The following is a 26206-nucleotide window of genomic DNA, read 5'->3' on the forward strand; positions in this document are numbered from 1 at the left end:
GGAAGTCCAAGTATCGTATCCTCAAGGAGTAGGTAGGCAAATATCTGCACACAAAGAAATAATTAAACGTACCACAATAAAAGTGACAAGCAAAATGGAAAAGTAATTTGATTTGATTGTTGTGGAAAATTGAGTTTAAAAATGAAATATCAATAATGGAAATGCTGAGGCATCAAGGTTCAATTCTTTAAACAAAATATGTTTCATGCTCTTTAATCCAAATTATAACTCGATTAAAATCATCATTGAGAAACTTTAACCGGAAGATAAAGAAATTAAAACCAATTTAATTTTTCAATGTAATCTTTTATTAATGATTGTTCAGAAAATGGAGTTGCTTAATATCTACTCTTTTAATTTAAAAGCATGCCAAGTCAGTTCTTAACAATGAGAAAAATATAATTGAACTCATGAAAAGATAATAGCACTTAACATCAATCAAAATAAAAGGATATGAAAATATTGAACAACCAAAAATAAAAGAATTTAGCAATTCATACCGTATATTGGATTAAAGAACAATTCACAAACTTACTCAAAGAACATTCCCTTTAGCCTTAGCTATAGTTCTAACAACTCATTACAAAGGAAAACATAAACTAAATGGATAAAGAAATCTGTAGTAGGGGTGCCCTTGCCAAATAAGTTGATGGGTGATTTATAGTAGTCAATGAGGTGAGTGAGAAGTTAATACATTCATGGTGGGTGATGAAGGGTTTAATTGAGGGATTAATTGGATTAAACATGTGTTGATGGTGAAGAGTTAGTGGAAAAGAAATAACGGTGAGGTAAGTGGGCGTTAAATGGCTATGAATGACATAAAATAGGCTCTTTAGCTTCAACGGTTTTGTCTTCTCTTCTCCCTCTTTACTTCTCTTTATAATCACAATAATCCCACAATCAATTCTTCAATTAAATCTGCCAGCAATTCTCTTCACACCTAGCTTGAACTTGGACAAATGTATGTATTCATCTTTTGGCTTTCCAACTTCCTACAGAAGATAAATTCACCTAATAAGTTCACCAAATTAATATAGAAAATTCATAAATCCAGTTGGTGAGAATAAAATGTAACAACAAGTGAAATTATATTCATTAAGCCAAAATTATATCATAAAGTCTCCAAAATAATAGTAAAAAGATGTAATTTGAGACTCTCATCAGATGGGTGACCCACTTAGAAGTTGCTCGTGAAGTCCCAAAAACAAAACCGTGAGGGCAGAAAGAGAGACCCAAAACGGACCATATCGTGCTACGGATGAGCTGATCCTGGGATGTGACAATGGTACTTGGAATTGTTTAAATATTATTGGAATTGACGGAACACTAGTGGAATTGACGGATTATGATTGGGGGTACGCCTAGGTGGAGAGTACTTGAGTTTTGAGATGTTTTAAACTAAAATTGATGATTTTATCTTGGTACTTATTGGTGAAAGTTTTAATTCATGTTTTCCAATTTATGAGATAAGGATTGAGAGTTTCTAAGTTTTAAGGATTTTATACAATTAACGACTATTTTCTTGGTGATGAGTTTGTTTTTACATATGAAAGATTGAAGCATGTTTTATTCAAACCATTGATATTGATATTGATATTCATGTTTCACATGCCCAATGTTATTTTAATAATTTTCTTATTTTCCTACTTATCTATAATGAGCTATTATATATATATATATATATATATGTATTTGTATCTGCACATATGTGATGGGTGGAAGATTGTTTTGAAATCAATATCTTTTGCTTAATTATCAGCGGATTGATTAGAGTTTAAAGCTTTTGGGTTTAGCAAAGTGTGAAGGAATATTTAATTCATGTGCTTACATATGGGTTGAACCTTGTTTTCTTGTATAAAGAGCTACGTGTGGCTTGATCTCTCAGTAAGGATACGTAGGTAACCTAGGCTAACCTAGATGCAGCCGAAAGTTTATGATCGGGTTGTTATGTTCCGTTTTGTAAAGTTGAATTTGCTGAACACTTGGGAAACTATTTGAGTTTACTGTGTATGTAAATTTATGGGTTTAAGCCTTTTTAGTGGAGACTCTGCCGATTTTCCTGTAGAAGTCAAATCATAAAGCAGTTTTGGACTAGGGCAAGAAGGGTATTTTAGACATTTGTGCCTGATACCTGCCAAGTGTTGGACATGCACAAGGTTCAACACGGATTTCAAAGTGAAATTCGGTTCGGGTCTTGTCATAAGGTGTATGGAGTTGTATGTCAAATATACACATTTAGTTGTCGGAATGTCCTACAATGTAGAGGTGTATACGGTTGTAAATGTATATCATAGTCGTGAGATGGGAAAAAAGATGCAAAAGTAAATCTAATTTTACACCTAGCCAAGTAGGTCCCGTAATAGAAAAGCCAAGAGAGAGGAGAGATGAAAGTTGCATAAAAGATTGGGAAGTTATTAAAATAGTGGGCCCAAGGCATGGCTGAGATTTATTAAAATGGGGAAGTTATTAAAATGATGCAAATGTACAAAGTTCTTATCCAATAAATCTTTAAGAGCATCTATAAGGGAGATGTCAAATACCAAACATCAAATTTAAATTTGATGGCTGATGTGGCAATTTGACATCTTACACAGTTTTACACTCCACTTGATATGTCAAATTAAATTATTATTTTATTACATTTTAGTGTTGATTTATTTACTACTTCTTATAATATAATTTTTATATTTCTAATATGGACTGAGATAAGAGTATGAGACTAATCAAACGTAAATGAAACAAACTCTTAATGTTGTATATGATAGAGCAATGATCTTATCACAACAAGAACAAACAAATGGATATGGACCAACGTTTTCTCATAGTCCAAATTAAAACCAAATACACTTTCTGATTTAAGAAACTGAAATTTAAAACAATACAAATGCAACTAAAACTTGAAATAACATAAAAGAAAAATGATGAGACATGTTGGGGTTCTTCACAATTCACTGTGAAGGAAAATAAATTTTTTGGGTATAAAAGTAGAATTGTGTATGAGCACAAGTTCTTTTTGTATTATTTTAGCTTTTTGAAGAAATTGAAATGAAAGAGGTGTGTTTAAAAAAAAATTTGTTCAACGGTAGGAAATAAGTTGGAAAGAGAAAGAAGGAAAAAATTTGTAACGGTCAAATTATTCAAGATAAAGAAAAAAAAAAGGAAAATAATAAATGAAGGTAACACCAGCTGTCTTTAAAAAATAATAAAATATTCATTTGAAATCTTGCTTTTGGGATGTCAAAGTAACGGCTAAACCTCCAGCCTTTATTCCACATCGGCTTTGACAATTCGGTTAGAGTGATGTGAGATGTTATTTCTAGCCGTTAAATGTTTATGTGACACTTTTGAACACATCAGTCGAAGATGCTCTAATGTATAGCCAAATTTCATTCAAATTGAAATTTGAAACTAACAACTACACTGATCAATGGTGAAGAATAAATTCATTTCAAAGCCGACGGTTCATACTAATTTTATTTACATCATATTGAATGAAATTATATCTTATTGGAATTTTAAAAAATTTAGGTCGATTTGTTTGGAAAAAATAATTAAACCCAACACACACAAAATTAACACAAAAAATAAAAAAAATTAACACAAAAAAGGAATTATTACAAGAAAATCGGATTTACATCTTTGAATTTGCATCCAACTCATTGGAGTAAAGATGACATTTTATAGAACACAACTATTCATTATCTTTTTTAATTCTAAAATAAATATAAAATTTTCTTAAAAAAAAGCCTATCGCATGCGGAGAGGCTAGTATATGTTTAGATTAAAAGCAAAAAATTATTTTTCTTTGTAATTTGTTACTTTCATCACTTTAGTCCATGTCGTTTCAATTGATGAATTTTATCTATGTGGTTTTCAATTTCAGACAAATTTAGTTGTTGAGGGGCATTTCGGTCCAAAAATAACTTTTTGACTAAATTATACTAAATGTTGATTAAGTAATGCGACTCTGGTGTCGTTTTGTTGGCTGGGAAGAGAAGAGAACAACTGATCAATTATTCATGCAATTGAATAACTTCTTGTGAAAATGGCGTCGTTTTGGCTGGTGTCTCCCTCTCCCGCTTCGCCAGGGTTTCTGAAACCCTCGTTTTCTCTCTCCCGCACCCTATCCGCAGGCGCATCCTCTTCTTCTTCTTATAACCCAGTAACCATCACAAGCAGCAGCAATCCTCCTAACACAAACCCGTATCCCAACGCAAGCTTGTTGTTGTTGTTGGGCCCATTCAGTCAAAGGCGCCGGAATTGGAGTCCCAGTTGCGTTAACTTTGATCTCAGACGCCGAGCGCACGTGTCGAGGAGCTCGTCTTCTGCATCCACAGGCGCCGAGAAGGACGATGATGAGGCCGCTGCCAAGGTTGCAGTTGAGGGTTCTACTTGGATCGACCTGTATTTGCCGAGGCAAGCTCGCCCTTATGCTAAGCTCGCTCGGCTCGACAAGGCCCAAGGCGCTTGGTTGTTCGCTTCGCCTTGCGTGTGGTTAGTGAGTCTGAGACTCTGAGTCATCATTTTTCACTGATTCGAATTTTAATTAAGGTATGTATTGTAATTAATTAAGCTGTCTGAAACTGAAATTAAGGTAGGTAGGTGTGGATGTTTTGTTTTGTGGGTGCACCGTGCAGGTCAATAACATTGGCAGCAACTCCAGGAGTACACCTGCCTGACATTAAGATGTTGACCCTGTTTGTATTTGGGGCTTTCGTTGTCAGGGGCGCCGCATGCACCATAAACGATCTCCTTGACCGGGATATTGATGCCATGGTACGTTACTTCACCTCCTTCTCATTAAAGATAAAAACAGAACATTAATTTTATGCAACTTGAGAGTGATGCACGTGATGATATTAAATAAATATGCAATTAATATTTTATAAATTTAGTTATATACTCAATCTTAGATATAGTCTAATAAAGAAATCCTCTACTATTTAAAAACTATAAACACACCCAAAAAAACCCCAAAAATCGACAACTGTCAATTTTTTAAATTTAATAGCTATTTTTTAGTTTATTTGTGTGTGTAAAATACCTATATTGCCCATATACTATGGATTTGAGAGAGAGAAATCAAATCTGCCCAGATCTCCAAAAAACCAAATCTGTCCAGATCTACCCAAAAAACCAAATCTGCCAAAAACTCAAATATGCCCAAAAACCCAAATCAGATTTATTTTCTCCTTTCTCGCTGGTGCTTTCTCGATGTTGGAGCAAGAGGAGCTTCCATTGAAGCTCAATCTCAGGACCAACTATATTCTTCATCTCTCATCTACAATTTTCGATATTTCACCTTCGATTTCTTGTTCTAAAATTGTGCTTCTATTGATTTTTTTTTCCGAATTGTTTGGAACCTTGAACGAACCTCAATCAGATGCTCTTAGCTATACTCCTCATCTTCGAGCTATACTCCTATTTCACCACATCATTGTCGTCATCATCGTCATCTTTATTGTCGTCGTCGTCGTTTGGTTTGGACTTGAGATTTTTGATTTTTTGCTTCAATTATGTATTTCTCTTTAGATTTTAGTTGATTTTCGAAATGTATTTTAGGCTTTGATGATCGATTTATCCTTTGTTACTATTTCAGTTATAGATCTCATTTTTGTTTATCAATGTACTTCTATGACAGAGTATTGACAATGTACTTTTATGACATAATAATATTAACAATATGGGCTCAGCTTGTTTTGAGTTGGTCTGGTTTGTTCTTTCTTCTTTTCTTTGGTGGACATGTATTAGAAATAGCAACAAGACAAGTATTAATCAACATGACAGTAAACTAGCAGTGTTATTACCTTAGACTGGAACATTTCAGTGGTAAATATGCATTAGAAATAAGATGTCATAGGAAATTAGCTGTGTTATTACCCTATACTGGAACATTACATGGGTAGACATGCATTAGAAATAGGATATTATATGAAAATAATAGTGTTATTACCCCATACTAGAACATTACACGAGGTAGACATGCATCATAAATAAAATGTCATATGAACTAGTAGTGTTATTACCATAGACTAGAACATTACAATCATTAATCAACATGACAATAAACTAGCAGTTTTATTATCCTAGACTGGAATATTATAGTTATTAATCAATATGACAGTAAACTAGTAATGTTATTACTCTAGACTGGAACATTACAAAATAACAATGTTATTACCCTATACTAGAACATTAAATGGGTAGACATGCATTAGAAATAGCATGTCATAGGAAATTAGCAGTGTTATTACCTTAAACTGAAACCTTATAGGGGTAAAGATGAATTAGAAATAGGATATAATAGGAAACTAGTAGTATTATTACCCTAGACTGAAACATTACATGAGTAGACATGCATTAGAAATAAGATGTCATAAGAAACTAGCAATGTTATTACCCTAGACTAGAACATTATAGCTATTAATTATCATGACAGTAAACTAGCAGTGTTATTACCCTAGACTGGAACATTACAGTCATTAATCAACATAACAATAAATGTGTAGAACATTATAATCATTAATCAACATGACACGTTAATGAAGCTACGGTTTTCAAGACATTTTGTTTGTAATGAATTGTTTGGGTTTTTTGTTTTAATAAAATTGTATTGGGCTTGTGTTTGAGTGCTATTTAAGTTTTTTGTGTTAGGCTTCTTTTAAGTTGATCAATGGCAGTCACGTAATTTATAGGAACTTCAACACCAATTTCTTATGTAGTACATGAGTTTTGAGTGTGTTTCTAAAATGCATTCCATGTGGGGTTTTTTATATTAATAATTTCAGCCTATTTTGGATATATTAGTGAAGCTCCCTTAATATTTCAGGTGAAGCGCACAAAGTCGCGGCCACTTGCAAGTGGTGTTTTGACACCTTTTCAGGGGCTCTGTTTTCTTGGATTTCAATTGCTTTTGGGTCTTGGACTTCTCCTTCAACTGAATAATTACAGGTCTTAGGGTTTGAGGAACACCCTTGTTGGATCTATTCTATATTGTATTTTACTCATCCAAACTGTTTATTGTGTAATTAATAATGATTAATTGACAGCCGTGTTTTGGGGGCTGCGTGGCTGTTGCTAATTTTCACCTACCCTCTCATGAAGAGGGTGACATATTGGGTAATTAAACCTGAGCATGAATCCTGAAGCTTGAGTAATTAATAATTAGTAAATGGTAGCTATGATGACGTTGTGTTGTGTGCATCATGCAGCCTCAAGCGTATCTAGGTTTGATGATGAACTGGGGGGGTTTTATAGGATGGGCTGCAGTTAAAGGAACCATTGATCCAGCTATAATGCTGCCCTTGTACATTTCTGGAGTATTCTGGACACTCGTCTATGATACCATATATGCACATCAGGTACGTACGTAAAACAATATTTGAGTGTCACGAAATTAGTGAATTACTCATCATGACCTTGTGCTTGCATTGCAGGATAAGGAAGATGATGTGAAAATAGGTGTCAAGTCTACGGCATTGAGATTTGGCGATTCAACCAAGAAATGGCTTACTGGGTTTGGAATTATGTGCATCACTAGTCTTGCCCTCGCTGGATATAATGCTAAAATTGGTCTGGTTCTTTTCCTCCTTCATTCATTTATTGAAGTTGAATCTCATTTCATTTTTCTTCTTGTTTTATTCTGTCACGTTTCGTAACTACATAACATACGGTATGAAGGGTGGGCATACTATGCAAGTTTGGGAGTTGCATCTGGACATTTAGCTTGGCAGATATGGACAGCTGACCTTTCATCCCCGCTTGATTGCAACAGAAAGTGCGTGTTGCCGTATAAATATATGAATTGCATTGATAATAAAATTTTGGGTTATTATTGCCTAACTAAGCAAGAATTTGGTGTTGTGTTGGTTCCAGATTTGTGTCGAACAAGTGGTTTGGTGCTATTATTTTCATTGGAATCCTACTTGGAAGACTTTTGCCATGATGAAGATGCTGCCTAATTCTCGCTTTGGTTAGCTGCTGCTGCTGAGTGATGGACAAAAATGGGTGATTTGGTTTGGGATGTTTTATTTTTCAAAAATAATAAAAAGAGGAAATTAGCCTAGAATCCATTAAGGATAAATTTCCCAAGATGTACATTCCCTAATCCCCAAGATATTCGGGAATCTTTAATTATGTTGATTTAATGTGGGATTGTGTTTCTGTTGAATTGCGTCCTTCCACAAATTTTCAATATGCAAATGGAAAATTACCAAAAAGAAGAAGAAAAGGTGGACTCAGTTTGGGTGGGCTGAGGGAATTTGTGCGTGGAGTGTAGATGTTCCATGGTAGAGAGAGAAAGATATAGGGGAATATGGAAGAGAGATTGGAGGAAGGGGTTGTGAAAAGGAAAGGGGGAATGAATTTCGAGGTGGGTGGGGTTGGTTGGAGCTGGTGGTGCACATGTGATGGGGGAAGGTGATAATTTATTTTTTTTCAAATTTAATTGTTTAAAAGGTATACAATTTTTTTAATAATAATTTTTTCATTTTTAAAATGTCCTTGAAAATGGAACGACTACAATACCCTTTAAAATGGATGGTGATAAAGTTACCTGACAAATCATGGATTTTGAAAAATTAAGGTGACATTTTCTCTTAAATTTTTCTTTAAAGTGACAAATTGAACATGAGGTATAAGTTTATGTAACATTTATGCAAAAATCCCTTAAATGTACATATATTTTCATTACTAACTCTTTCTTATTCATCAATGACATAAGAAATGGATTCGGTTGGGCTTCTTTCCTAGTCTAATCTTCTCATAACCTTGTGAAACTTGGGAACCATATAGAAGAGAGAAATATACAAAAACAAAAACAAAAAGGCAAAGGGAAAATACTCAAAATAATTGTGAGCCCTAAGATTAAATTTGGGAACCATACAGAAGAGAGAGATATACAAAAACAAAACAGAAAAGGCAAAGGGAAAATACTCAAAATAATTGTGAGCCCTAAGATTAAATTTTGGACATGTGGTGCGATGTTTACAAGTTTAATTAAAGTTAGGAGAAAATTAGATTAGCAAAGAATCCCAACTCATAAAAATTAAATTGAAAATGTAGGGTTTGTTTGTTGGGTATTTTATTTGAGAGGTTCAACAATGAGAAGTTTAAGAGTAAGGAGCTTATTTTAGGGTTCAATCCCATCATCAAACTATTTAAAATATTTAGGCCTCGTTTGGTTCACAGAACGGATTTGAGATTTCTCAAATGGTGGGAAATAGAGATTCATTTCCCATATTTGGTAATCCTAGTAAAGTAATAAAAAATATATCATTTTATTTCCTTTCACATGTTTGGTTTGTGTAGGATGTAAAACAAAGTTTGTTTAATTTTTCAATTATACGCATATGAATCAAATAAGAATGCATTTAATGCTATATTGTAATTCTAAATTGTTAATGGAGACAATATGGTCATGAAAAATGTGTATTTAATGTTGGCTCATTTTCCCAAACTTTTTCACGAGGAGGAAAACAAAACCTAAAGGAGGAGGATGGCTTCACTTTCCCCATACTTTCCCATGTGCAAGGCAACGATTTCTCATGCTTGAACTTACCAAACATGGGAAATCAATTAATTTCCTACACCGAAGGCTCATTTATCTTGAGTCAAATGGGGCCTCAAGTTGATTGATTTTCTCACATTCATTGATGGTGGGATTAAACCTCTCACTCCCCATTGTTGGATAAATTTAGCTGGGTTTTGTTTATTCGTCTATATTCTATATAGACTTATTATCACAAAATGTCTCTAAGGTTTACGAAACTATCAGATTGCATCCTTAATGTTTTTGTGTGTCACTCGTGGTCCTCAAGGTTAGTATGTGCGATCACAAATAGTCCATGCCCTTAGGTTCCGTAAAAAACTTTGTTAGTTTGCTGACTACAAATGGTCCCTATGAATTTTTATTTTATTTTTTAATTTAAAATTAATAACATTTTGGTTTTCTTTTTAAAATTATTTATAAATGAAAAAACCATATATAGAAGGATTTTAATCTTGAGGACCATTTATGAACCCTAAACCCTTAGTTTTTTCATTTTTAAATTTTATGAATTTTAAATTATTTTTAAAAACTTCATTAGTTTGTTGATGTGGCATGTATGTGGAGCCCACATCTACAATATTATAGTGTCACATGTATTTAAAATATAATATGTATTTTTAAATATAAAAATTTTAAAAAAATTGCAGGGACCATTTGTGATAGGTGTGTGAACCTCAGGATGTTTTGTGATATATATATATATATATATGTCACATCAGCAAACTAACAGAATTTTTTATGGAACCTAACGGTAGGGACCATATGTGATCACACATACTAACCTTAAGCACTACGAATGACACAAAAAAATATTAAGGATGCAATCTGATAGTTTCGTAAACCTAAATGGCGTTTTGTGATAATAGACCTTCTATATATCCCCTCATTTGTGATGTTGGAGAAGATTGAACTCGATATATAGCTTGAGGAGGGTCATAGCTTTATAGCAAGGTGAGGCCAAGACTTGGCCTAATTTTCATTTCCTTTCTTTTAATGTGTAAATTGAAAAGTTGCTTCTCCTCCAGTCCTAGTACTGCTAGCCTATAATATGAATTGTAATTATATGAGGCATTGGACCTCTGTCCTTGCTTCCATATCCTCAAGCTGGAATGCTTCTGATTCCAGTCCATGCCACTAGACACTTTGATTTGGCCTTGTCTTGTCACCATTATATATAATGTGCTCCATGTAATGGATCCTTAGCTTAAGTTGTAATGGAGGTAATTCAGCATGCCCTTTTGGAATGCTATTTAAATCTATCTATACCCCTTCCTTTTCTTCTCTCAAATTTTCAGTGTACAGCAGAGTAGGTAGTTTGGTTGAGGGGTTTTTTTTTTGGGGGGGTTTAATTAAATACAAATTTATAAATAAACCCAATCCTAGACATGTATTTATAAAAAAATCCAAACACTATTTAAACATAGAAACACACCCAAAATCAACCCCAAAATCAACAATTGTATATTTTTTGGGTGTGTTTATAAATGGGTTTTGAATGTTTGTAATGATGAGTTTTGGGTGTTGGATTTTTTTTATAATTTCAGCCTCCATGGGTGTTTTAATGAAACTCCCTTAATTAAAACGGTATGGTGCGGAGACTGAGGGATGCATTCGAGTGAATTCTGAAAATGGCGTCGTTTTGGCTGGTCTCTCGCGCTTCGCGTAGGTTTCTGAAACCTTCGCATTCTTTCTCCCGCACCCTATTTGCAGTTTCTTCTACTTACCAATTAACCACCACCTCGAAAAATCCTAATCCTAACCCTTATCCCAACGCAACCCTGTTGGGCCCATTCACTCAAAGGCACCGTTGGACTCCCAGTTGCGTCGAATTTGATCTCAGACACATCTCCAGCTCGTCTTCATCTACAGGCGCCAAGAACGACGGAAATCGGGCCAGCAATGACGCCAAGGTTGAAGTTGAGGCTTCTTGGATCGACTTGTATTTGCCGAGACAAGCTCGCCCTTATGCGAAGCTCGCTCGCCTCGACAGGCCAATTGGCACCTGGTTGCTCGCTTGGCCTTGTATGTGGTAAGCGATTCTCACTTTTAACTTTTTTAATTTTGGGTTTCTGCAGTGCATTGTTTGGTTTGACGGAAAGTGAAGGAATGTGGAGGAAAGTTTTGAGTTTTGAAACCACATTCACTGATGGCAATTTCGTTTTGTTGAATTTACTTGCTGAAATAAAAACAAGAGTAATCTCTAAACATTGGCAACGATATATTTCTTTGTTTAAGTTGAAGTTGTCTGAAAAGACATGCTTGTTGGTGCAGGTCAATAACATTGGCTGCAAGCCCAGGACACCTTCCTGATATTAAGATGATGACACTATTTGGATGTGGGGCTCTGCTCTTAAGGGGCGCTGGATGCACCATAAACGATCTCCTTGACCGGGATATTGATACCATGGTAATGTCCAATGGCTTTTGCATTTTATTTCATTGCCTGTTTTCTACTGGAATATAATGTTGTTTTACTTTGGTTTTCTATCTTGTGGTGGTGAGTACCTTTCTCTTTTAACTGCAGGTAGAACGTACAAAGTTGCGGCCAGTTGCAAGTGGTCTTTTGACACCTTTTAAGGGGCTTTGTTTTCTTGGATTTCAATTGCTTTTGGGTCTTGGAATTCTCCTTCAACTGAATAATTATAGGTTAGTTTACTTTGAATATCTGCCCTCGTCTCCGTAGCCATTTAGTTAATAAATCTGGTTAAACCAATATTATCTGCAAGCACATGAAGCTCTGTTTACTTCATTGAAATTGACAGCCGCATTTTGGGGGCTTCATCGTTGTTGCTAGTTTTCTCGTATCCTCTTATGAAAAGGTTGACATTCTGGGTAATCAAACCTCTGGTTTCTTAACGTGCCCTGACTTTTTCTTCTTTCGTTAACTTTGATGTGAAACTTAACAGTTGACTAATTAATTGGTAAATGCTATCACGTTTGGTGCAGCCTCAAGCCTATCTAGGTTTGACCTTTAATTGGGGAGCTTTATTAGGATGGGCTGCAGTTAAAGGAAGCATTGATCCAGCCATAGTGCTCCCATTGTACCTTTCTGGAGTTTGCTGGACACTTGTGTATGATACGATATATGCACATCAGGTAAAGCAAATATGTCACTGTAATACTCCCATGGTCAGAAGTTGTAGTTTCCAAGATTTGACTGATGAAACTAGGAATAAGAGAACTTTTTCAACGCAATCCAACAAATGATGTTTCTGACTATACTTGCAGGATAAGGAAGATGATCTGAAAGTAGGTGTTAAGTCTACAGCATTGAGATTTGGTGATTCAACTAAGGAGTGGATTACTGGGTTTGGAATTATGTGCATCAGCAGTCTTGCCGTCAGTGGATATAATGCTGAAATTGGTTTTGTTGCCTCCTTTATTTTCATATTCTATTTGTTTTATTTTTCTAATTTTTTCTTTTACCGTTATTGGAACTTCAATCCAATTATTTTTACTTATGCCGCATACTCACACCAATCTTTCAACCACGGAGCAGGGTGGCCATACTATGCATTTTTGGCGGCTGCATCTGGACAATTAGCTTGGCAGATTTGGACTGCCGACCTTTCATCCCGGGTTGATTGCAACAGAAAGTGCGTGTTTTCGTGATATGAACTGGATTTCAAGTATTCATAGAAGTTAAATAGGTGTATTGCATCAATATTAATTTTGCCATACTACGTATATCTCCAATCAAAGAGAAACAAAAAAGGTACATTTTGAAAAAACAAGAAAGTAACTTGGAGGACTTCATGCGCTAGGGAAGGAAAAGTTCATTTAGGTTTAAGCTTTCTTTACTCTGTTTTGCTTTTAACATCATCAGCTTGCCTCAGCATTTGCTCTTGTCTTGGTTCCAGATTTGTGTCGAACAAGTGGTTTGGTGCTATTATTTTCAGTGGAATCCTATTTGGAAAACTTTCATCATAGGGGTAAGGTTACTTTTGGAGTAGTTACTTCCAACCTTGGGGTACTCCTATTATGGACTATGTCTTGAATCAAGTTTAAATGATTTATGGGATACTGCTTGTAGAATTTTTGAAGGTGGAATTTTTGAGGAAATTCCCTGATTAAATAAGTGGAGGCTGCAAGACGGTTGATTTGCTGCACCGGAAGTACAACAATGAAGGATATGAATATTGTCTTTACTATTTGTGGTGGAGAGATAAGTATACTTTAAAATGGACCCCTTTTTTGTAGGGGCAGAACAATTTTGACTAACATAGGCGTCAATGTTGTAACATTCTTTATGGGTGATATTGTTGTAAGACCGTTATTTCCAGTTGACATATTGTTTGATCTAAAAGAGGTTTTCCTCACCTATTCTTTCTCTGTTACATGGCATCATGTTTTTGTTCAAGGAAAATTCAGAGCAATCTTTGGCAAACAAGACATTAGTGAATAACTAATTAATGACTATTATAAATTGAAGAGCAGCACAGGCAGTACTTCTTGTTGTTTTAACAAGATTAAAGCGAGTTTGGTGTCTTTAGTGTAGTATAACAAATGCCACCGTTCTGTTCGTGAGAACTGATCAAATTGGTCATGAAAACTAACAAACGCGGCGGCAACTGCCACTGGACATTTAATTTCTCTCCTTGTTTATCAAAGCTGATCTCATACCATTTTATTTCACAAATTTCTCTCCTTGCTATATATCCGTCCGATATAACATATACGAAAAAGAGAGAAATCATGAAGAATCTTTCAGAAGTTATTGTGGTTAAACGTAACAGAGGATAATATGGCCCTTGTTTGCGTGGAAATCCCTCCCAGAGTTCACTCAGCCGGTATTTGGAGATATGGTGGTGCGGTGCTAACTTCTGGTGGCGACGGAAGTTCTACATTTCCAGTCCTCGAAAGGCAAATGGGTTTGGCTTTCTTCACCACCCAAATCCTTCATCACATTCTCAGGTGTTTTGGAATTCCCGTCTTTGTCTCTCAAATGCTGGTACCTAAATTTATAATAGCGCTCGCTCAATCTCTAACCAGTTGGTAAGCTTAGCAAGCAAGCGTTAATTGACACCTGTGTAAATTGCAATTTGCATGCAGGCAGGTTTGATCCTTGGTCCAGGGGTTCTGGGGAACATCCCTTCTTACGCCAAATTCATGTTGAGCATTGTGAGTCAGAACGTAATTGGCACACTGACACTGTTTGGGTACTCGATGTTTTTGTTTCTGATAGGAGTGAAAATGGACATAGGCATCGTACTTAGAACAGGGAGGAAGGCCTTGTACACTGGCGTTCTCGCCTCGCTTATCCCTTTAATTCTCAGCCTTCTCTCCCTTAAATTCCTCACCAATCCAAAACTTTTCCAGCTCACCAGAAAAGATATATCCAACCTTGTCTTTTCAGCCATCACCAACTCCCAGTCTTCATTTCCTGTCATCGCCTGCCTCCTCGGCGAACTCAAACTCCTCACTTCTGAACTTGGTCGCTTAGGACTCTCCTCCGCTATTGTCTGCGACATCTTGAGCTTGTTTCTCCGATCTTTCACCCGTCTCGCTTCCCGTTCCATGAACAAAGGCCAAACCGCTGGCCTCATTCCTACTCTTCAAACCGCTTTCTTCATGCTTGTCTATATCTTTGCTGTTGTTTATGTGGCCCGCCCTGCCATGAATTGGATCATCCAGCAGACACCCAAAGGAAAGCCTGTTCACAAAGGCTACCTCTTCTTCATCATGCTCGTCGCCCTAATCACCGGCCTCTTTTCCTACTGGTTGGATCAATTTTTCTACTTTGGCCCTTTCATCTTTGGCTTGGCTGTCCCCGATGGTCCCCCGCTCGGCTCCAGTCTCATTCAGAGGTACGATTTCATGGTCTCCGCTGTTCTTCTCCCGCTCTTTGTAACCTCCAATGTGCTGCTGGTGAATCCCAAAGACATGAGTTTTCAAAGCCATGTTGTCAAGGCAAATGCCACCCTCCTCCTTGTGAGTACCGCCGCCAAATTGATAGGCACTTTCGTGCCTGCGGTCTTCTGTAAGATGCCTCTCATGGATGCTCTCGTGCTCGCTCTCATCTTAAGCTGCAAAGGTGTTGTTGAGTTGGGCAACTTGGCCACTGATGGCGAGACTTTGGACAACGAGGTTTATTGTCTCATGGTATTTGCTATCCTAATCAACGCATGCATTGTGCCATTGCTTGTGAAGCACTTGTACAAACCATCCAGGAAGTATGCAGGCTATCAGCAAAGAAACGTCTCCTGTCTCAGACCCAACTCTGAGCTCCGCATACTTGCCTGCATTCACAGACAAGACAACATTTCCGCCGTCATCAATTTGTTGGACGCCTGCTGTCCAACCAAAGACAACCCCATTGGCCTCTATGTCCTTCACCTCATCCAGATGTTCGGCCAAGCCACCCCTCTTTTCATTTCCCACAGAATGCAGAGGAAGACCATCTCCAACTGCGCCTACTCAGAGGACGTGCTTCTTTCCTTCTTTAATTTCGAGCGCGACTTCTGTGAAGCTGTCACAGTCCACCCTTTCACAGCCGTGTGTCCATCCGATTCGATGCACGAGGACATATGCACCCTTGCTCTCGATCGGCTCGCATCTCTCTTGATCCTCCCTTTCCATCGGCATTGGACTCTGGATGGCTCCATCAAATCACAGGATCCGACCATAAGGTCCTTGAACATCAGCGTCCTCGAAAGAGCACCGTGCTCTGTTGGAATTCTTGTGAACCGTGGCCCTCTGAGACAGCAAGGCAAATCCTCCTCATCCTCACAAGCACTGCAATACAAAGTTGCCTTGATCTTCTTGGGAGGAGAAGATGATAGGGAGGCATTGGCCTTAACTCAACGGATGGCAGCTGATCCGAGCATCAGCCTAACAGTCTACTATCTCACAGCCTCGACAGACAGTGACGTCCCCGACTGGGGCAGGATTCTTGACATGGAGAGCTTGAGGAATTACAAGGAGGCCTATGTTAGCAATGACAGCTATGCATTCTACACAGAGGAAGTGGCAGAAAACGGACCCCAAACCGTGGCGATACTTCGGAATATTGTGAACCAATATGAGCTTTTGGTTGTTGGGAGAAGAAAGAACATGGAAACCTCTCAAACTTCAGGACTTGATGAATGGAGTGAATTCCCGGAGCTTGGTATTGTCGGGGACATGATTGCCTCTGATGATTTCAGGTGCAGATGCTCTATCTTGGTGGTGCAAAAACAACAATATACGACTTCGTAATGGAAGATTGAGCTAGTCATCGTCTATTGTTTGATTGTCACACGAGGAATTTCGGCAGCACAAAACTCTGTGCATGCCATTGCCAATTTGCCCTGCAGGTGGTGCAGCAAACATGAATTCTTCATCCGCAATCAGCTCTAAATGTGGCAGTCTTCCTGACATGTATTTCAAACAGTTGGTGCTAATCTTGATTTTTGTACAATCCAGGGAAAGATTGTTGGAATTTTTGCGAGTATTTCAAAATACAATTAATTTATTATTTGATTGATTTAAACTAAAATTATTTACATATTTATAATATATAAATACTTGTTTATTTTATATCGATTCTAATATCAAATTTAATGGGACGTAACTTTTTGGTTTTAATCAGCCCACAATTGCTATTTTCATAGTCTGTGTTTTGATTTAAAAAAACCCTTTGGTGTATTTATGCGTCAGTTTTAGGTTGACTAATTTTTTGGTCTTGATTTGGTGTATTCATTTTGTTTTTTAGCCTTGAGTTGGTTTTGTATTTAATTGGTTATTTGCTGTTGAGCTTTTAAAGCTTTTAAGTTACATTGCATGCTGCATCGTACGGTAGGAAATTGTTTGCAAAAACAGGCAGGCAATTTTATCTGATTTTATTGCAATTGGTTTAATGCATTTGAGATGTAACAAACTATAAAAAGCCTTAGCTAGTGGGCTGATGGGGAAGATAATTCGAGTTAAGTTGGAGAGAGATATCAGAATTTTAGAGTTTTTTTATTTAAACCACACACTTTTTCTTTGTTCATCCCAATACTTAAATCATTAAGTTTTTAAGTTTTATTATTGTGTAAAAAGACAAAATAAGGTCATCCAACTTAATACTTAACCCTAGTACATCCATATACACACCCCACACACCCGACCACTTAGAAGACGTCAAATTCAACATGAGTTTCCTAAGCGACTGGTATGACAGTTATCCTCGCACCCATAGACTGAATCTAACTCGTCTTTCCCTTCCCTTCCCTTGAAAAAAAAACAAAAAAGCCAATTTGAGTTTCTTCGTCTTTGATGAATTGACTTAGATATCTTGAAGAGTATGTGAAAGACTGAAGTCAATATGGCCACATGCAAAAGCGTGATTGCTGATACAAAATTAGAAGCTCTGGTGACTATGAAGTGTGATTGTTGAAAATAAAACCAAAACCTCCTTGGAATTTTAATAATAAATAAAATAAAACCAAAACATCTTGTACAACTTAATAATAATTATAAAATAATGTTGTTAACAGTTTTTTTTTTTTTAAATCTTTTTAAGTAATGTGAGGTTGAGGTGAACTTAGAGTGGTAAGGGACAATATAGCGGGGTATGAGGTGTGATGTGAGGTGTGAGGTGTGAGGTTGATGAGTTATTATTATTATTATTATTTTGTTGGGTGTGTATTTAAGGGTAGTTTGGGAAGATAGTGAGGTTTTCTTATAAATTATGAACATTTGAATTAGAAGTTGTGGTGAACTTATAATATGGGATGAACCAAGAGAAGTGCGGAGTTTAAATATAAAAAAACTCGAATTTTATTGGACCACATTTGAGCAATTATTATTTTATTTTATTTCCTCCACATTCTTTATTTTTCATAAGAAAGAATCAAGTTATTCATCCAACTCAAGTATTGCAAGTGTACACTTATGAAAGTTATATGCTGTTGTATCTTGGAGGGTAGGCTGCCATACAACCTTACTACACCAAGACATTGTCTCTGAGGGGTGAAATCTACTGTTAAGGATAGTAAATGACACGCCTCAACCTAAAGCTATTATTTTACTCAAGCATGAATGGAGAAAGATCTTCTACGTCCCAAAAGATAAATATTTTTCAGTTATTTTATGAATTTCATCTTATTTGCCATGTCAATAAATATTATAATTTATTAACAATTATTTATGTGATATTTTGCAAGTGACGTCACATCCATCAACCAAATCTTCCAACGAAGATATCCTTTAGAAGAAATGACCATTTGATCATTTAGAGCATTTCCAATGAGGGGACTTAGGGGAGGAGGGCTTGGGGCAAAAAGTTGTTTCCAGTAATAAAATGCAACTCGGGCTCAAGGTGGGACCCAGCAACCTAGGCTGGCCCGAGCTCAAGCCCTCGTTTTGGTGCTGGCGTCAGTGCTACAATGCCGCTACAGCAATACAATGCTACATCGCTACAGTACCGTTAAAGTCCATGTGTCGCGCTCTAGGCTCTCCGATCAGATTTTTTTCTCCAATCCAACGGCAGCCAATTTTGTGCAATAAAAAAAAGAAAAAAATAGACTTTTTTTTATTATAAAAAATACTAAAAAATTACTGAATATTTTTTTTTTCTATAAATACCAACCAATACTCTTCACTTTTAACACCAAATCCTCATACATTTTCTTCTCCTTCTATTATTATTCACTTTCTACTCAATATTTTTTTCACTTTCAAGTTTTATTTTTCTCTATCATATTATGGCTTCTTCTATTGAAACCGGAGGGGCATGGAGCACGATATCTTATCAGAAAATTTTTAATTTGAAATTGATCTAAAATTTGGATTTTGAAATTTATACTTGTTGATTTGCCAATATTTTCTAAAGTTTCTTGCATTTTCATTTTTTTTTATATAGATTATGCAAGCACAAATGAATAGTATTGACACGTAGAAACCTACAAATCTTATTCGAAAATATTATCCAAATTAATTGTTTAAGTTAAAAAAAGTTGTGAAAAAAATAAATAAATAAATAGTAATTGTCATTTGCTATGGCAACGGGTGGAAACGGAAATGACTTTTTGTAAGGGCAATCACTATTCACGTGAATAGTGGCTGCCCTAGCTTCCCCCTTGCTATGACAAAGAGCAAATGGGTGGAGTTGCTCTTAGCATGAGACAACTCATCCCTTGCAGTGCAGGGCCAAGAAGGGAATTGCATTTAAATTAAAGAAAATACACAAAACAATGGTGTTTAGTGAAATAAATTGTGCAAATATATATTTGGTATGGGATCTCCAGAAACAGCAAATCGCATGTGACATTCTGACTTTTATGCCATCTTACAACCTATCATTGCGTGCGTGTGTGCAATGCAAACCTTTTCCGTGTCCATTCAACTTCTCCAACTTCGGAATTTCCATTGTAATTAATTAGTAGGGAGGAGGATTTGTCGAAATGCCGGAAAATGCATCCATTCTAAATTCTAAATTCTAAATGCACAGAGTCACAGTCCAAACTAAAGTAGGAACATGAATTTATAATTCCTAATTAAATATTTCAATATATTTTGCTGCCAACTATTCCACCAATACTCTAGGTTTATAGGTTAAATTTAGCTTCTAATTTCATAAGTATCGATAAAATTCACTTGAATTGACTCAAACACCCTCAAAATTAGAACCCAATCACACTTGGATTCTAAAGTTGCAGGAATCCATCGCATTTAAGTTTTAGGTTGATTTGGTATTTAAGTTTTAGGGTGTCGGAGAGTCTACTCAAATATTTTTTTATATATGGGTAAAATTATGAGCTAATAAAACTTAGGCTACAAAAAAGTAAAAACTATGTGATTCATAGGGAACGCTAGCAACCTTCTCTCTAACCTTCTCTTTTGCACATTCTCCCTTCTCTTCATGACATGTGTTACTTTATCTACACTTAAACAATGTCATTAATACATTTGACAATGCATCTTTTGTTTCCCAAATTTACCCTTATTAAATGCATTGGACAAACTAGCTTTTGTTTCCACTTTGTTAAAAAAATTAAGAGGAAATTTTAACATCTCCCACAAAATTAACGTTAGTTTTTTTTTTAAAAAATAAAAATATATGTTTACTCTTTTTTTGGTGAGTGAAGAGAAGATGGGTTTTTAGGTATGACATTGAAGGAGGAGAGAGAATGAGAAGCACAATGCGCAGTGGAGTTTTGAATTGGAGAGAAATGGTGATGATTAGGTATGGATGGGGGCGTTGTTTTGGCCAAGGGAGAGGACTGGGTTTTGGGTTAGAGAGAGAGAGAGAGAGAGAGAGAGAGAGAGAGAGAGATGGTGTAATGGGTTTGGGTTTTTTTTTTTTTTTTTTATATTTATTTTTTTAATAGTTTCTTTTTATCTTTTAACTTTTTCATTCAATTAGAATGTTCATTAATTTAAAAAAATATTTATCTGTTTTTTTTATTTCCATAAATTTTAACAGTTTTATTGAAAAACTTATTTTTGGAAAATTGAAAAACTTATTTTTGGAAAAAAGAAGTTTTGTTTTAGGGAAGTATAATTCGTTTTTATTTTCAAATATTTATTTGATTGAACTTTTAGTGTTTATTTTTAAAATTTGATTGTTTAAGTTAAGTTGTAAATTGAAGGAAATATAAAGTTAATACATTTAATAAGGGTAAATTTGGGAACAAAAGATATATTGTCTAATGCATTAATGTCATTGTTTTAAGTGTAGAGAAAATGACACATGTCATTAGGAGAAAGGAGAAGATCAAAAGAGAAGGTTGCTAGCATTCCCCGTGATTCATATAGAATGAAATATTTTAATAAAATAAAATAAAATAAAATATAGGATGGAATCTTCGAGAAAGTAGTGCAGATTCTCTCAAATCCGTGTCAAGCAAAAAGTCTATGTAACAGCCACGTGTACGCTTGAAACTCGCTATCTCCTACTCCTAATGTGAATAACAATCACAAATTGCGTCCTAATTAGCGCGTCTATAGAGAGAGAGAGAGAGAGAGTACGCACTCTTCCAACCCATTTTGGATTCTGTTTTGCGAGCCCAAATATCACTCGTCCTAATGCTAGTTGGCTAAGACCTCCCCTCCTAAAATTAACACAACCAAAAATATATATAAAAGGGCTGAGAGAGCAGGCACAAAATCAACACACAAAGGCCGATAGATCGATCTATCAAATCGAATCGAATAGAATCGAAGAAATCAACCATGGAGAGAAGCGTCAGCAAACGCAGCAATACTCAAAGTGACGACTTCGAAGTAAAACAAACGGCTAAGAAGAAGGTGATTGTGGAAGAGGCATTCAAGACGACGCCGGTGCCTCCATGGACGAAGCAGATAACTGTGAGGGCAATGGTCACCAGCTTTCTCTTGAGCATTGTCTTCAACTTCATCGTCTGCAAGTTGAACCTCACCACTGGTGTCATCCCCTCCCTCAACGTCGCCGCCGGCTTGATGGGTTTCGCCGTCGTCAAAGGCTACACCGCCATGATTGAAAAATGTGGCCTCCTGAAGCAGCCCTTCACTCGCCAAGAAAATACCGTCATCCAAACTTGCGTCGTCGCCTCTTCCGGGATCGCCTTTAGCAGTATGTTTTCAAATTCAATTCATTTATTCTCTTTTGTTATTCATGGAATGGAATGGAATGGAAGATTCCAGATCTCTATATTCATATATAATACTAATAGCAGAGAGAGAATTAATATTATATGAATGAATCTAACAAGAAGAACATAAAAAATTACACCTTTTAGAATAGTGTATCTTTAATTTGGCCGTGCATGAGGAACTTGGATAAAAACAATATAATAATAATACTACTCTGTTTGTTCTTAGACGACTAGGATGGATGTTGAGAGAGGAGAGTCAGAGTCAAGAGACGTGTTAATATAATATTATTGAATTTGTGTATGCTTTTTTGCTGCTTATTGATCATCTATTTAATTTAATTTAATTTAATTATATCTTGTTTGACATTAATTAGGTGGTACTGCAAGTTATATACTGGGGATGAGTCCAAAAATTGCTGCTCAAGGAGATGAAGGCAACACCCCAATCAACATCAAGCATCTTGATGTGGGATGGATGATTGGATTTCTCTTTGCCGTCAGCTTCGTCGGCTTGTTTTCCATCATGGCCCTAAGAAAGGTAGTTTGAATGTGAAATTACTACTTCATATCATCAACACACACAAAACACAACATATATTATTAATGTACAAAGATTTAATTGGTTTTCTTTCCTTCAATTGCCGACAGATGATGATCATAAAGTACAAGTTAACGTACCCAAGTGGAACCGCAACTGCATACCTCATCAACAGCTTTCACACACCCAAAGGAGCCAAGCTAGCCAAGTAAGCATTACTAACATATATAAATTTAAGGGAAATTGGCGGCTTTGACCAGGCTTCAATGTTTTATTCATTCGAAAAAGTCCCCTCTTGGCCCCATATCACCTTTTTATCACTTTTTTTTGTCTCTGAAATTGGTGTCTGCTCTCTCTCTCTCTAAAAAATTTGCTTCTTCTTCTTCTTCTCTGCTCTTCTCTTCTCTGATATGAAACCCCAAATTCAATTCTTCTTGGCCTTTGAAATTTTTTGAAACTCATTCAAACTCAGCTCGTTAAGAGAGAGAGAGAGAGAGAGAGAGAGAGAGAGAGAGTAGCATAATGCAAAGGCCCCGTCCCATAATCCCATTCAGACTTTCAAGTTCAGTTTCTTCCCAACCTCTCCCAAGGGAGTATGGAGTGTTTAAATTTAACTTGCATTCTCTTCTTTTATGAATTAATGAGATCAGCTAGCAAGAAAACACACATTGACTTCATTTCTAGCTTTACTTTGTATTTTCTAATTAAACCTTTGAAATTTAGAACTTGCTTCTCCTGAGTCCTGATTTTGATTATGTGTTCATTGTATTTATTCTTCTTATGAACCATTTAATGCAGGAAACAAGTTTCTGTTCTCTTCAAAAGCTTCTGCTTTAGCTTTGTATTTTCCTTTTTCCAGTGGTTTTTCGCTACTGCCGATGGCTGTGGATTTTCCAGCTTCCCAACATTTGGTCTCAAAGCCTATGCACGCAAGTATGTCTACAAGTCTTTCTTAACTATTATATTAATATCTTGTCCTCATGAATTCCTCAATTCCAATATTAACTTTTATCGTAAATTGACTGCAGGTTTTACTTTGATTTCTCATCGACATATGTTGGTGTTGGAATGATTTGCCCTTTCATGGTAAATATATCTTTGCTTGTTGGATCCATTATTTCATGGGGAATCATGTGGCCCTTGATTGAGCAAAAGAAAGGTATCTGGTACAGCGCTAATCTATCTGCCAGCAGTCTCCATGGCATCCAAGGATACAGGGTATGCCGTCAAACTTCCTCTGCCGCAGCTAGCTTGTCGAATTTCCAGTACTTTATAGCATTTGCTTTATTTCACTGTATTTGTTCTGATGTTCTTAATTAATATATTGCAGGTTTTTATTGCTATAGCCATGATGCTTGGTGATGGTTTATTCCATGTAGTCTACATGCTATGCCTGACCACGAAAAGTCTTGCAACACACAAATCAGAAAAGAAACTAGACTCATATTCATCACCATCTACAAATCCTGATGGTCTTGAAGCAGGGTCTTCAGAAGTCGTGTCTGCAAACTATGATGAAGAACGACGAATGGAGTACTTCTTGAAAGACCAAATTCCCAACTGGGTTGCGTTGGTTGGTTATGTTGCCCTTGCAGCCATATCCATCATTGCAGTGCCCTTCATCTTCCCCCAACTGAAATGGTACCATGTGCTGGTTGCTTATCTGATTGCCCCAGTCTTGGCCTTCTGCAATGCCTATGGCTGTGGCCTCAGCGATTGGTCCCTTGCCTCCAACTATGGCAAATTCGCCATCATAATCTTCAGTGCTTGGGTTGGCCTTGACCGTGGCGGTGTTATTGCCGGGCTTGCTGCCTGTGGTGTGATGATGAGCATTGTCTCTACTGCTTCTGATCTCATGCAAGACTTTAAGACAGGATATCTCACACTCTCATCTCCTCGATCTATGTTCGTCAGCCAAGTGTTTGGGACAGCCATGGGTTGTGTCATGTCTCCTTTGGTGTTCTGGTTTTTCTACAAAGCTTACCCGATTGGAAATCCAGACGGCGCATATCCTGCACCCTATGGCTTGATGTACCGTGGAATTGCGCTCCTTGGAGTTGAAGGTGTGAGTTCCCTTCCCAAAAACTGCGTCACCCTTGCGGTGTCGTTTTTTGCAGCTGCAATTGCCATAAACATAATCAGCGAGCTGTTGCAGCGTTATGAAACCAAGTACAGGATCTATAGGTTTATTCCGAGCCCCATGTGCATGGCCATCCCATTCTATCTTGGTTCATACTTCGCCATAGACATGTGCGTGGGGAGCTTGATCCTGTTCCTGTGGCAGAGGAAGAACAAGCAAAAGGCCGACAACTTTGCACCTGCTGTCGCTTCTGGTCTCATCTGCGGTGACTCCTTATGGGGTGTTCCAGCTGCTGTCCTCGCAATTGTGGGAGTCAAAGCTCCTATTTGCATGAAGTTCCTCTCTGCTTCTGTCAACAACAAAGTTGATTCTCTTTTGAATGGATGAAGAGGAAGAAGAAGCTTCAGACTTAAGTTGCTAGCTTTGATTGTGTGTTTGTGTATATAATGGCAGCCTACAGAATGCAGATGCTAGCTAGCTAGCTGCTTATTTCATTACTTGATTACATTTATATTCTGATCGATGTTACTATGTTAGTGGGTAGAATTCTCTCCTAGGTAGGTACATGCAAAAAAGAATTGGATTTCTGTTTCTTTCTTCATGATATTTTTGAAAATCTTCTTAATTTATGTTTTCTGCTTTTGTTTCAACTTTATTTATTGTTTACGCTCAATGGGTAATCTTATACACACATTAAAAAAATTAGTCACACACTTTGACTGAAAAATTGACCCCGACAAAACAAAAAAACATTAACTGCCCTACCTAACATTACTGAAAGTTCACATAGGCCCTGAAACAGCTTTGGATTGGATCACTGTTTTCCTTTTGGGCCCAACGATACTCAGCAAAACGACAGTAATTAGCCTACTTGTCATTAGTCTTCTTTTTCTTCTTCTTTTTGATAACTTAAGTTATCATTATGCTTCTCTTTAATATATAATCATCACAGTTGTTATTTTCCCAGTGAACTACCCTAATTAAAATACCATCGGAGAGAGAGGTCTCTCTATTTTTTTTATTTTTATTTTCCTTATTTTGAAAATCAAAAAACTAAAATACCCTTAAAAATAAATGAAAAATTGAATACAAATTTATAAATAAACACAATCCTAGACATATATTTATAAAAAAAACCCAAACACTATTTAAACATAGAAACACACCCAAAATCAACTCCAAAATCAACAATTGTATATTTTTTGGGTGTGTTTATAAATGGATTTTGAGTGTGTGTAATGATGAGTTTTGGGTGTGTTTATAAAGTGTTTTGAGTGTTGAGTTTTTTTATAATTTCAGCCCCCATTTTGGGTGTTTTAGTGAAACTCCCAAAATTGAATGACGTTAAATCAGATTACAAATCATGAATTTTAAAAAATTAAGGTGACATTCCTCTTAAATTTTTCTTTAAAGTAACAAATTGAAACTAAGGTATAAGTTCAGGTGATATTTCAACAATTATCTCTTATTCTTCAATTAATAATCATCACAGTTGTTAT

The 26206-nt window shown here is 36.4% G+C and overlaps 4 protein-coding genes across 6 annotated transcripts; all 4 read left to right on the top strand.

The window, feature by feature from the left end:
* Positions 1-3988: 3988 nt before the first annotated feature.
* On the top strand, positions 3989-8170 carry LOC103321067 (4-hydroxybenzoate geranyltransferase 2-like). Its single transcript, XM_008222822.2, has 8 exons — positions 3989-4494; positions 4638-4776; positions 6830-6951; positions 7050-7119; positions 7212-7361; positions 7437-7572; positions 7681-7777; positions 7876-8170. The coding sequence occupies exons 1-8, from the start codon at positions 4046-4048 to the stop codon at positions 7943-7945; spliced, it is 1233 nt and encodes a 410-aa protein (XP_008221044.2). The 5' UTR covers positions 3989-4045; the 3' UTR covers positions 7946-8170.
* A 2958-nt stretch (positions 8171-11128) lies between these two features.
* Positions 11129-13887, top strand: LOC103321066 (4-hydroxybenzoate polyprenyltransferase, mitochondrial-like). 3 transcript variants are annotated; one of them, XM_008222821.3, is made up of 9 exons: positions 11130-11579; positions 11822-11957; positions 12075-12196; positions 12313-12382; positions 12497-12646; positions 12779-12914; positions 13050-13146; positions 13411-13482; positions 13584-13887. In XM_008222821.3, the coding sequence occupies exons 1-8, from the start codon at positions 11179-11181 to the stop codon at positions 13478-13480; spliced, it is 1182 nt and encodes a 393-aa protein (XP_008221043.1). In that variant the 5' UTR covers positions 11130-11178; the 3' UTR covers positions 13481-13482; positions 13584-13887. The 3 variants fall into 3 exon arrangements, with proteins under 3 accessions (XP_088903254.1, XP_008221043.1, XP_008221042.1); XM_008222820.3 differs by having other exon boundaries at positions 12779-13146; XM_089047128.1 differs by having other exon boundaries at positions 11129-11579; positions 12779-13146; positions 13411-13887.
* A 194-nt stretch (positions 13888-14081) lies between these two features.
* Positions 14082-17015, top strand: LOC103321359 (cation/H(+) antiporter 3-like). Its single transcript, XM_008223158.2, has 2 exons — positions 14082-14501; positions 14603-17015. The coding sequence occupies exons 1-2, from the start codon at positions 14295-14297 to the stop codon at positions 16745-16747; spliced, it is 2352 nt and encodes a 783-aa protein (XP_008221380.2). The 5' UTR covers positions 14082-14294; the 3' UTR covers positions 16748-17015.
* A 4610-nt stretch (positions 17016-21625) lies between these two features.
* On the top strand, positions 21626-25341 carry LOC103321065 (putative metal-nicotianamine transporter YSL7). Its single transcript, XM_008222819.2, has 6 exons — positions 21626-22067; positions 22464-22627; positions 22738-22835; positions 23426-23560; positions 23656-23845; positions 23958-25341. Exons 1-6 carry the CDS (start codon positions 21689-21691, stop codon positions 25092-25094), a joined length of 2103 nt encoding a protein of 700 aa, XP_008221041.2. The 5' UTR covers positions 21626-21688; the 3' UTR covers positions 25095-25341.
* The last annotated feature ends 865 nt before the right edge of the window (positions 25342-26206 follow it).

The sequence above is a fragment of the Prunus mume genome, linkage group LG2, assembly GCF_029339155.1.
Source record: "Prunus mume cultivar Tortuosa linkage group LG2, ASM2933915v1, whole genome shotgun sequence".
NCBI lineage: Eukaryota > Viridiplantae > Streptophyta > Magnoliopsida > Rosales > Rosaceae > Prunus > Prunus mume.

What these genes read in the sequence shown, in the direction of transcription:
- LOC103321067 (XM_008222822.2), top strand. Translation starts at nt 4,046, where the DNA reads ATGGCGTCGTTTTGGCTGGTGTCTCCCTCTCCCGCTTCGCCAGGGTTT. An exon ending in TTCGCTTCGCCTTGCGTGTG is followed by an intron (nt 4,495 to 4,637) that starts GTTAGTGAGTCT and finishes TGCACCGTGCAG; the next exon opens with GTCAATAACATTGGCAGCAA. An exon ending in TGGATATAATGCTAAAATTG is followed by an intron (nt 7,573 to 7,680) that starts GTCTGGTTCTTT and finishes TACGGTATGAAG; the next exon opens with GGTGGGCATACTATGCAAGT.
- LOC103321066 (XM_089047128.1), top strand. Translation starts at nt 11,179, where the DNA reads ATGGCGTCGTTTTGGCTGGTCTCTCGCGCTTCGCGTAGGTTTCTGAAA. An exon ending in CTTCAACTGAATAATTATAG is followed by an intron (nt 12,197 to 12,312) that starts GTTAGTTTACTT and finishes TGAAATTGACAG; the next exon opens with CCGCATTTTGGGGGCTTCAT. An exon ending in TGAAAAGGTTGACATTCTGG is followed by an intron (nt 12,383 to 12,496) that starts GTAATCAAACCT and finishes CGTTTGGTGCAG; the next exon opens with CCTCAAGCCTATCTAGGTTT.
- LOC103321359 (XM_008223158.2), top strand. Translation starts at nt 14,295, where the DNA reads ATGGCCCTTGTTTGCGTGGAAATCCCTCCCAGAGTTCACTCAGCCGGT. An exon ending in TCTTTGTCTCTCAAATGCTG is followed by an intron (nt 14,502 to 14,602) that starts GTACCTAAATTT and finishes ATTTGCATGCAG; the next exon opens with GCAGGTTTGATCCTTGGTCC.
- LOC103321065 (XM_008222819.2), top strand. Translation starts at nt 21,689, where the DNA reads ATGGAGAGAAGCGTCAGCAAACGCAGCAATACTCAAAGTGACGACTTC. An exon ending in CCATCATGGCCCTAAGAAAG is followed by an intron (nt 22,628 to 22,737) that starts GTAGTTTGAATG and finishes AATTGCCGACAG; the next exon opens with ATGATGATCATAAAGTACAA. An exon ending in ATGGCATCCAAGGATACAGG is followed by an intron (nt 23,846 to 23,957) that starts GTATGCCGTCAA and finishes AATATATTGCAG; the next exon opens with GTTTTTATTGCTATAGCCAT.